This window comes from Myotis daubentonii, chromosome 13 (assembly GCF_963259705.1).
Source record: "Myotis daubentonii chromosome 13, mMyoDau2.1, whole genome shotgun sequence".
In the NCBI taxonomy this organism is placed as follows: Eukaryota; Metazoa; Chordata; class Mammalia; order Chiroptera; family Vespertilionidae; genus Myotis; species Myotis daubentonii.
In genome coordinates, this window is record NC_081852.1 from 34030042 (window position 1) to 34042289 (window position 12248).

General features: G+C 33.4%; 1 protein-coding gene across 2 annotated transcripts in view; it reads left to right on the forward strand.

The window, feature by feature from the left end:
• Positions 1 to 12248, forward strand: part of PCDH15 (protocadherin related 15) — a 681342-nt gene that overhangs the window by 654374 nt on the left and 14720 nt on the right. Inside the window, exons 31-32 of one of the 2 annotated variants that reach the window (XM_059662693.1) lie at positions 4153 to 4311; positions 11090 to 11155. In XM_059662693.1, the coding sequence (XP_059518676.1) occupies positions 4153 to 4311; positions 11090 to 11155 (225 nt within the window). The remainder of the gene's footprint in view (positions 1 to 4152; positions 4312 to 11089; positions 11156 to 12248) is intronic. The other variant, XM_059662692.1, reaches the window with a different exon arrangement.

A 12248-nucleotide genomic window follows, 5' to 3' on the forward strand; every position in this document is an offset into this window, starting at 1 on the left:
GGCGAGAAAATTTTATTTGACACACAGTGCAATGATCATAAACTGGATATTAAACTCAGTGTCTGAAATTTTTTTAAAAATTAATATGCCTAATATTTGAACACTTGTAGATGCATTGTTTAATTATTTTTAGTTCAGTAATCAACTCAAAACTATGAATTAATTTTAGTTACTGCTTTTTTATAGATTAGCATAACAAAACAAAATGAATTTGCACTGCTCATGTTTCAAAGTAAAATTCTATATTTAAAAGTCTAACTTTTGTGCCTTCATATTCTGCTTATAAATAAGATCGGAATGAATGGGTTTTTTAATATCAAAATGTGTCTTTTAAATTCTCAACGCATGAAAAACAAAGAAGCAAATATTTAAAAAGTGCCATGAATTCATTGCCCAGGAGTAGCAACTTTCAGGTTCTAAGTGAGGCCAAGAGTATAATCAGAGCTTGCTGACTAATTCTATTTCTTTATTTTTAATTGAATTTATTGGGGTGACATCAGTTAATAAGATGATATGTTTCACATGTAAATTTCTATGATAGATGATCTGTATAATGTATTAAGTGCCCAGTACTCACAGTCAATCATCTTCTAACACTTATATTTAAACTCCTTACCCTTTATTACTCCCAATCCTCTCCCTCTGCTGCTGTATCTATGAGTTTCCATCTTATATCCCACATGAGTGAAATCATATGGTTCTTAGCTTTTTATCACTTACTTATTTCACTTAGCATAATGTTCTCAAACTCCATCCATGTTGTCACAAATGGCATCATTTTAACTTTTTCATGGATGAGTAGTATTCCATTGCAAATATGTACCACATCTTCTTGATTCAATCATTTATCAAAGGTTTCCATGTCTAGGCCACTGTGAATAACACTGCAGTGAATATTGGGGTGCATATATCTTCGTGAATAAATGTCTTCAAATTTTTTCAGATACAAACCAGAAGAGGGTTTGCTGGGTCATATGGTACCTCTATTCTTAATTTTTTTAGGAACCTCTATAGTGGTTATACCAGTTTACATTCCCACCAGGGTTCCTTTTTCTCCACACCCTCTCCAACACTTTTATTATTGTCTTATTGAATAGCCATTCTAACAGGTGTGAGATGGTATCGCCTTGTAGTTTTGATTTGCATTTCCCTAATAGTGAAGTTGACCATCTTTTTTATGTATCTGTTGGCTATTTGTATAGATTTTGGGGAAAAGTGTCTGTTCAAGTCCTCTGCCCATTTTTTAATTAGATTTAGTGTTTGTTTGCTGTTGAGTTGTATGGATTCTTTCATATATTCTGGATATCAGCCCCTTTTTGGGGTTGTTGCTTGCAAATATCATCTTCCATTCAGTTGGTTGCCTTTTGGTTTTCTTGGAAGTTTCTTTTGCTTTGCAGAAGCTTTTTAGTTTGAAATAATCCCATTCATTTATTTTGCCTTTACTTCCCTTGCCTTTTGGGTCAAATTCATAAAGTCTTTCTAAGATCAAGATTTATAAGTTTAGCACCCCATTTTTCCTTCTAATAACTTATTCAGATCTTATATAAAGTTCTTTGATACATTTTGGATTAACTTTTGTACATGGGGACAAACTGTAGACCAGTTTCATTTTTTTGCATGTGGCTTTCCAATTTTCCCAGTACCATTTACTGAAGAGGCTTTCTTTTCTCCATTGTATTTTTGGCTTCTTTGTCAAAAATTATTTGCCCATATACATAGGTGCTTTATTTCTGGCTTATTATTGATAAAATACTTGTTTTGTTCATTGATTTTGCATCTGAGTTCATTAAACTGCCCATCTGTGTGGGGTTGGTATTTTTTGTTTGCTTTTTGTATCTTGTTTAGTTTTTTTTCCGGAACTCAATATTAAGTTATCTGTCATTTGAAGCACATATTTCCATGTCTTTAAATTTATTTTCTGGAGATTTTTCATTTTCTTAATAAGTTGCCCATTACTTTGGTTATGCATGGTATTTGATGGGTTCCTTCTCTATCTAGACACTTATGTATGAGTGGCATTTCTCTAGTAGACTGATAAGAAGTCTTTCTATTGTTTTTCAGTAGATGATATTGAACCACATGTTTTTGCACTTCTCTGCCTGTTCAGATCTCTGTCAAATGGTGGAAAATGATACAGTCACCCAGGTCTTAGGGAACCAGCCTCACAGGGCATGCAATGGGCTATGAGGGTCCAAATCTATAAAATCCCAGTGCTGTCCCTTGCAGCCATTATGTGTGGGTATGGACGGGGTGAGATGGGGGAACCCAGCACCTCCTTTGTTGCTTTTTCTTCCTAGCGGTGACAATGAACAGACAGACGTCTGTGTCAACCCCTCTGTGCCTCCACCAGATTCTAAAATTAGCTGTAGGTTGTGCCCTTTGTTCAGGGAAAAGGTGTTGCTGTAGTACCAGTTCTTGTGTTTGGCAGATAATGTGCTCTGCAACCTGACACATTGGGTGAAGGGAGCAAAGCACTGGGAGGTTCATGGGAGGTGGCCAGGCTCCATAGCTTTTTCTGTCTGGAATGCCACTTTCAGACAACAGTGGTCACCCTTTGTGCTTCCTCTCTGCCTGGGTCACTGGGCTTAGCTGCAGCTAGGACTGCCCACTCCTGCAGGAATGCTCACTAAATCTCTCCGTTCTTCCCAGCTGAAGGGGAGGGTCAACACAACCTGATTCCTCCCCTCTCCAGGCGGAGCCGCAGTGAGCTCCATGCTGCAGGGCTGCATCCATGGCTCCTTGAGCCCCTCTCCCTTGCTGCCTCTCCAGTTGACTCCCACTTGCCCACCTTTATGTTTCAATGTGCAGATCTCTCAAGTGTTTGTGTGCTGAGCAGGGAATTCTTTGTTGAAAGTTAAAGGGGAGAGACGAAGGGGATCTCTCACACCATTATTCCTCTGACTTCACTCCTCAACTGTCTCTATTCCTTTAGCAGTCTTCAAGCACAGTACTGGTAAACCAAGGAGCTGATTATAAAGATCAGATCATTCTTAATATTTCCCTATCAAAGTTGAAATTCGCAAACCCATATTTTAATACAATTTTTCTTATTCAATTTAGTTCATTTCTTTGTTTTGTGTAATAAATATTTTAACAGTTGATATGACTATGACAGTAATATTAAAGTGCTCACCATTTTCACTTTCTGAATTGAAAGGTTCTGTACTATGTCATTAAATCTGTGTCAGAGTCTGACCAGTAAATTATTTATAATTTAGAATAAATCAAATATTAGAATATTATGAATGCAATAGTTTTAATGTAACTTTCTCTCTTTTTCTTCTTACTCATTGCTTTCCCAAACAGGTTTAAAGTGTAAGTATGATGACTAATATACTGCTCATAATTTTATGTAATATGAGAAGAGAAACCCCAGAGAATACTTTTAAAGCAGTCAACCTACCCCAAACCATATTATATTTGTCTGCTTTGTATTTGTAGTAGGTATATGATTTTTAGTTCAAATTTCCTTGTGGTTTGTATACATAGAATTGAGCTGATTTTACACAATTAGATGTATCTGGAGGAAAGGTGAAAAAGAAAGTTTGCTCTGATAGCTTCTACCCTTGATATCTTGGTTTTGAGGAAGGAATTAGGAGTCAGTGTGCAGGAAGGTAAAAAAGAACAACTTTGCTCTAATGCAAGAATGACAGGCTTTCCTAGGTAGTTAAGGAATAAGAGCCAACCAAATCTCCCTCCTACACAGCCTCTGTAAATGAATGTCAACGATATTTTAAATAAAATTATTCTTACTTAAATAGATGAAAGATAAAACAAAAATAAAAACAAATTATATATCTTTTATCTGCATTATGAAAGAGATCCATTAAACAACTACCAATTGTCAATCACATTCTTATGTTTTGCTCTCTCCCTTTAATATTATCATTTAACTTTACAGATATTCCAAATGAATTCTACCCGTTATCGAGGGGTAAATATTTTCAAGAACTCTGAGGGAGTATTTGTGAATATCCTGCAATGTTTGTAATTATATCAGTTTATAAGTTCAAATACTTGTACAAACAAAAGTTTTGTTTTGTTTTACTGGGTAGTTTCTCTGATAACTGTACATTATTATTAAAAGGTAGCCTATTGCTAAGCATATGATTTCTAAAATAGTTTTACAAAAACATGCTTACTTTACTAAAGACGCCAAGCCGAGTGCACCAAGACAGCACGCCTCCAAGCTGCTGCTGCTGCGATGCCCCCGCCCAAGCCCGCAGCTCCTGCCCCGGCCCCAGTGGCCGCACCCCCGGCACCGCCACCTCCGGGTGCGCATCTCTATGAAGAAGTTGGGGACAGCACAATGTAAGTAGGACTCTCAGGGCCTTTTAGAAGTGAATGCGTTCTGACTGATGCTCTGTGGTGAGTATTTAGTTTCAATTTGATGTGAAAAAATGCAATTTGCAGTCTGCTTTCTTAGAATTTTTAGAACAAAAAGTAATAACCAATGAATATTTTCAATATGAGGAGGCATTTGCAGATGAAAAGCTTAAACACTGTATTTAGGCTCAGATTCTCAAAGAAGTGTTTGTCATAGGAAATGAGGATACAGCACTATCATAATATAGTGTTTCCTGATTTGGTATCAAAAGCCAACTCCTGCTTGGTGACATAAAACAATTCTATTGTCTAAAGTCATAGACTTTTCTAACATACTATTTTACAATGTGATAGAATAGTTGAAATCTGAATTAAAGTAATTAAATATTAAATACCCAAATCACTTTAAGATTTTATCATATTCTTCTCAAAAGAGACTGTGGTAGGTTAATATTTCCTCTACACTATTTGGAAATGCTAAGCAATATTAAATCATTATCTTTGAAAGAGACTTTTACGTTCTTTTTAAAAGACTACACAGGCCTTCCTATAAGGTTGCACACTCAAAACCTGATCCCACTGGAGATTTTTAATTTGACTATATTTTTTAAATTCAAGGGTAACTCTTTCTGGACACAAAGTGCAAAATAACCAAGGATATTATAAAATGTTGATATGATAAAATTAAATCCAGAAAACCTTTTATTAACTGGAATTGGTTCAAGTTGAGGTTCTTAAACACTGTTACATTTTTTAGCATTTACTAGTAGGAATAAAGCAAGCTTCAAATATTGTAAAATTTACCTTTTAATGGGAAAACCACTTTTAAACATTTACATCAATATTATTTGCCGTATTAATACAATTACACAAGGTTATATTAAGAATAGTTTTTAAAATGTTAACTGTATTAATGTATGTATTTAATGCTAAAATTAAATTTAAAACATTTTAATGCTTGTCATTCTATTTCTAAAATAATAATAGAGGACTTATGCCTTAAATATAATTTTTAATCATTTTTTCATAAGTTGAAAATAATGGTCTCATTGGTGAATGTAGGAATTGAGCCAATATGATTTGATTAACCATCTTTCTCTAGCAAAAATGTTTAGAAACTAAAAAAAGATTTAGGTATAAATTTAAGTGTGTTTTATATGAAATTAGTAAGGGATATATATCCATTTTTATTTAACGAAAGCAGGTATACAATAACATCATCTGAAATCAATATAGTTTAATGGTAATAATTTTCAAATAGCAACACGTAAGCGCTGTTTTTATTTGAAAAATTATTGACATAGAGGATTTTACTATTCTAATATATATTTATTGAAGTATTTTAAGTTCTACAATTTAATTATCTTTAACCAATTTTTAAATTATCTATTCTAAACTTTGTACAGGGATTCTAATCATGTTACTAGAAAATGAATTATAGACAAATGTTTTTAAAACTATCAAAGGTCATTTCCTAGAAAAACTTCACAAAGTAATAACTTCATGTAGATTCAATAATTACTCTGTAATAGTCATTAATGGTATCGTGTTTGTATACTTACTTTCTTCCAAAAAATACTGTGTCCTCTTTATAAATCAGTGTGGACCTATTTTTTAGGTAGAACATAGATGCAATTCTTAGAATCTCATTTAAATTTTCTGTTTTAGGAGTGAAATCATTCATGTTTAATAGAAGTGAATTTTACCTATGTTTACAAGATAGCTAGATATAATTTTATGTGATAAGACAACCAAGTAAATGCCATATGATTTTAATCTAAAACATTACATATTATTCTATTGAATAAGTACAAAGAAAATAGAAAAACATGCATTTTCTTTTTTTGGATATACTTATTAAGTGCTTAAGTCTAGTTCCTGTTAGTATTTTCATAATCATTTCCAATTAACTATAGTTAAAACTTCTTTTTTTCTGTCACATGTTTTCTCTTTCTTACCTGTGGATACATAGGCATAAGTAAGTAAATAATATTATTCTAATTCAAAGGCATTAAAAAAGGATGCAAATAGATCAAGTACTGTTTTATTCTATTAACAGTAATCTTCATCTTTTATTGTGGAGCCATTTTCTTTAAATAGAAGTCATATCTTCCACACCTCATTCACTTTTGATATCTTGAAATCGCATGAGTTATCAAAGTAGTGTTTCCACTGATAGTACCTGTGTCTACTAAGAGGAGTTTCAAAGTTCTCCTTGCTTTTAATTTGTGATATATGTATTTTATCTTTCAATCAAGTGATATCATTATAAAGATAGTTTCCAAGAAAAATTAAATCAAGAACAGATCTACACAAAAACATCTGCTATATAATGTCAAACCCATTTTTTAAAAAGGACTTTTTAAAATTAAGTGTTTCCTGTCTGTTTAATTTGTTTAATCTATGTTGTCTGCACTTTCTAAATTATTCAGGTGGTCCTGGTACCCTAAGTCCACCTGTGAGAATCCTTCCTTGCAGTTTGTATCTTTATAAAGAGTCACAGTAACAACTTTGGCTTTATATATCATTGTATTGATTCACTCGTCATCTTAATTTTTCAGTGTGGCTATTTTATTTTATTCAAAATATATCCCTTTTAACTTCTTCTATGTGGGGGAAATAGTAAGCAATCACAAAAATAAATCTGTCACTCTGAACTTTTGAGCAAAGGGTCCCAATGTTTTCATCTGAGTGCCCTTTGACTTACTCAATTTCATTTATGATGAATAGCCACTATGACTCAGTTCCATATATGAGAAAATCTCCCAGTGATATCAAAACCATATTTTATTAACATAATTTTTTTCAGTAAAATGAGTCTTGACTAAAATTTGACTCAGGTCATGTTCAAAAGAAATATCAACAGTCCCTCTCTTATCTCTAAAATATATGTTTTTAAACTGATTAAGCAAAACTTAAGTAGAAGAAAATAATCTCTGTCAAGATTCTGACGTAAATTCAATTTCTCAATTGTGATTTTGAAATCTGCTGCAAGAGAAATTCTCTCACTTGTGCTTGGGGATTTTAATTCTCTTAATCGGGAGAATAGGGAAAACATTTCTGTATTCTCTTGCAGGGATTTTTCTCAGTAAAGGAAGTACTCTTAGCTCCAGGAAAGAATTACTGAGATGAGAGATAATGGACAGTTATGAATCAGATACAGCCAAGAATCCTTTCCCCAAAACAGTTGGCTCTCAGCATCCTCGACCAAGGCAAAGGATATGCAACCATTAACCAAAATGCTAGTCTGCAATTTTGGGGAATTATGATTTATACATGAGAAAACTGTTATGTGTGGTCATGGATACTTGGCTGTATCAAAATAATTGAGGGAAAAATCAGTCTACAGATTGATACATTTGGGAAAAAATGAATATTTCTTATGCTACTCACAGCTCTCAAGCTTTTCTGTCCTGTCTTTTTGAGAACAGGGACATGAAAGCAATGTTTTGCTTCAATAGATTAGTGTTATCTGGCATTTTATATTTTGAAGTAGTAATAAGAACCATAAAAACATCTTTCTCATGAAAGCTATGGCACAACCTGTTTCCTTACATTTCATTATCTTCTTTTCTTTCAAGTCTTTACCTTCTCTACCATTTCCAACAAAGCAGGGGAAATAAGTCAGTCTCAGAAGACAAGAAACATCAGCACGTGGCGATGCCTTTTTCTTCCAACACTGTTGAGGCTCACGAGCAGGCTTATGTAGAAGGATCACTAAAGAACAGCCAGCCCATGTCTGCAAGAAAACTCACATTGATATCTGATGAGGATGCCTTAAATACCCACAGTACCCTTTATAAGGAAAATGTAGATCAAAGATCAACAAATTCAGACTTTTCACTAAGAACAGATTCTATAGGCTCTATTTTACCAAGAACTCAAGCCAAGAATGAGTCTCTGAGGGGCACACGAAAAAAGATTCAAAGGATATGGAATCAGACGTTCTGTTTACCTAAGAGACCAAAGTGGGAACTTCCCAATAGACCAGAAACCATAGCTCTGGATCAGTGGCCAAGCAACAGGCAGAAAGCGCGAAATGAAAGCACTGAAACATATCCACACACAAGAGGTAGCAGTAATCCCTTGCTTATAGCTGAAGATACAAGTGTAACAGAAAAAGAGGCAAGGCAAGGTGGATCACTGATCATGCAAGGAACAGAACAGTTGAAATCTCTACCTTCAGACTCTTCATTTTCTTCTCCTTGGTCTCATTCCACATTCTCTACCCTGCCAACTGTCTCCAGAACTGTGGAACTTAGATCAGAACCTAATGTCATCATTTCTCCTGCTGACTGTTCCTTGGAACTTTCTCCTTCAATGTCACGCGTTTTAAATGCTCCGCTCTTTAGGAGAGAGACACCCAGCTGTATGTTGACTATTGAAACCAAGAGGAACATTTTCGAAAATCCTCCCCATCCACCAAACATTTCTCCTCCTCCCTTTCCGCCACCTCTTCCTCCCCTCCCTCCTTCTCTTATTCTTACTCCTTTTCCTCTTTCCTGCCCTTCTTCTCCCCCTTCTAGTTCTCCTCCTATTCCTCCACTTCTTCCACTTTCTGTTCCCCCTTCTCCTTTCTCTACTTCTTCTCCCCCTCTATCTCTTCTCCCTTCACATCCTTCTCTTCCTCCACCACCTCCCCCTTTTCCTTCTCCACTCCGTCCTTCAACTTCAGGTTTGTCCACTAAGTGTGTGTCTATACCAGCTGTTAAAAGCACTGTCAGTGTGACATCAGCCAAGGAAATACAGTCCTCTGGGGGACAGCTATCAAGATCAACAACAGTGTGCAATGCAGATCCTCAAAGAGAACCAAAAGGAATCCTCAAACATGTGAAAAACTTAGCAGAACTTGAAAAGTCAGTCGCGAATATGTACAGTCATATAGAAAAAAACTATCCCCCAGCACACATTCCAAAACTTGAAATTAATTACCCTTCAGAGGTGACAAAAATGGAAATAACATCTGGGCAAAACCAGGAGAATTTGCACAATATTGTCGAGGAATTTGAAAAACAATCTCACACTCAATCTACTTCACTGTAATGTTGCTTTTCCTGTTTTAACTGAACAACTCTTTTGAACATAGTCTTCGAGTGGAGGCAAATTTGAACATTAAAGAAGATTCCATTCTTTTCCCTAAACTCAATGCAATACTGTTTTTTCCTCACTTTTAATTTAAAATATTATTAACCTCATCATTACTAACTCATAGATTTACCTTAATTTTCTTAACTACGAAGTAGCATTATTTGTCTACATTTATTTAAAAAGTAAGTAATTTCAATCTATTTTTTTTAATGGGACTATATGGGCATGAAAGTTAGATATCCAGTTTAAAACAATGACTTGTTTATCATGTTAATGCAGTAACTTTTACTTTTCACCATAGTTTTATATGAGTGCTCCAAGAAAAAAGCAGATTGTTACAAAGAAGCTAAAAAATATCATAGGTTCTGTAATTTTCTTGAAACTTTTGCATTTGGTAAAAAGAAATACTACCGAATTAAATGTTATTTATCTTAAAACATAGGAGATGACAGACATTACGGTATTCCAAAATAAAACCCAGGTGCTATAAGATGTAGTCATCTATTTTCTTATGAGAACATCCTTTACTCTGGCTTGCTTTTATCTTACTAGTATGCTTATACATTTGATAAACCTTTTACTTTTTTTCAATTGCTGTCTTAGCTATTTATTTCTCATTGTGCTTTCTTTTTCCTTCTTTATAATGAAATAAATCTTGAGTTCTTGACTTTTGTAAGACATTTCATTGTTTCCACAGATGTTTAAAGTGCTCTTTAGTTTCGCTTGTCCACATTATTACATCATCTCTTTAATTATAATTTTAGTATGAGGCTCCTTCAAAGAAAATATTTATCTCCTGTTTAATAAAGAAATTTGAATCAGATTCATCAAAAGAAGGTTAAGTAAATGTCTACGAATGAGTATTTAGAATGATTTTTGTATTTCACTGGTTAAAATTATATTTTTATTAATTTATCAATAATATACAATCTGCTTATCTATTAAAATTTTAGAAGAGGGCATTATGGCATTATTCCTAACTACTATTGAGTCTATAGTATATAAAAAGTTTAAATGGAAATCAAGAGGAAATATATCTGGTGGACTATTATCAGTTTTATATAGACCTTAACTGTTTTAGGCGAAGAAGACAAAATTTGTACTCTAGACAAAAATTTCTCTAGTTGTAGTGGTTGTTTATGTTACAGTTCAATTTGTTAAACTCTTAAAGGCATCTGCTAAGCTAAGTACTACCTTCCTATCTTCTTAACGGAAGCTACACTTAACCATCAAGTAATCACTTTGTTTTTCCTATTGAATACATGGATTAATTTTGTTTACTGGAAAGCTCCACTTTGAATACAAGTATAATCATTTGTTTTACTCTGTAATTTTTATATTTTAGGAAGTATAAGTTTGCACAGATGAAAACACAATTCCAACATTTAAGCAAAAGTCTTGCTTGATAATTAACATTATCAAATAAGTATATTTAGGTTCAGGGACCAACAATGCATCATTTCAAAGGTTTTGTTCAGTGCTTATATTATGTGATATTTCTTCAAGAATTTAGGCTGACCTCCCTAATGAATAATACCAGATCAAAAAGAATTTGTAAGTTTAATTATTTTTATTAGTTCCTCTGCTTCAGATTCCTTTCATCCAAATCAAGAGTAATTTCTTTCTTGGGGTTCTTGCATATGATTTTTTTCTCTCTTTCACTGAAAAACTTCAGTTGGAGTTTTTGTTGGCAGCTGGTCTTATGCATGAGAACTTGTACTTTTTGGCGGAGTCTGACAAGGTATTATTCTCAATTGTGTATGCCTTTAATGTGAGTGTGTGTGTTTTTTAAGCTATTTTATATCAACTTCTAATTAAATCTCTAAATAATTACCAAAGAAATATTCTAAGGAATCTAAATAACAATTTTACCTATAGCCTTACCAAAATGTTACATTGTTCTTTTCTATAACATTACAATATTTATATAATCTTAAAATGTATTAGTATTTTATACTTTTCAAATGAAACACCCATACCCGTGTTTTATATTTAGTCCTGTTTTTGACATTGTATTTAGATATTCTCTTCTTCATCTTAAAAGCCAATTAGAAAATCTTCTACATGACACCTATTATCCTAATATTCTTTGAACATGACAGAATATTTTTTCTCTCCTCAGTCCTTAAGCCTCCACAAACTGACAACCAGACTCTTAAAAAAAGCACCTTTTTCCCTGCTGATTTATTATGCTTCAATTAGTGCATAAAGAATTACAGTAGATACCTTATTAAAGTACACAGATTACTATACAGCTTCCTTAATTTAAAAAGTAAGCTATAATACACAGAGATATATATCCATATTGTATGAGTGGTTTTATAGAAATTGACAGGGTGTCATGTTAATTGAAAGCACACAGATAATTACATACTGATTCTTTTGTGTACCTCCTCTAAATTTTTGCCTTTGAACTAAAACAATACAAATAACTAAATTAAATGCAACAAAAAATCAATGGAAGAGTAGTGTAAAATATCAATATCACCTATTGATATTTTATTTGGCATATTTATAGAAACCACTGCTAAAGGAAAGAGGCAGTTTAAATATCTTAGAAAATAAAATCCAGCATTGGTTGGGCATTTTATATTATGCATTGATAGTAAATATCTAAATATGAGCTTTCTATATCTCTGAAAGATACAAATTTAGTAAAAGTTGAAAATGTCTAAACTTCTAAATGTTCTAGGAGAATTATCATTACCATAGCTACGGGCAGAACCACATAAGCATCCTGTAAATCTCACCACGGAACTATTACAAATAGTAAGTTGCTGATTGGATTAAGTAACTATTATTATATCACCACCATTTCAATCAGCAATGCCTTA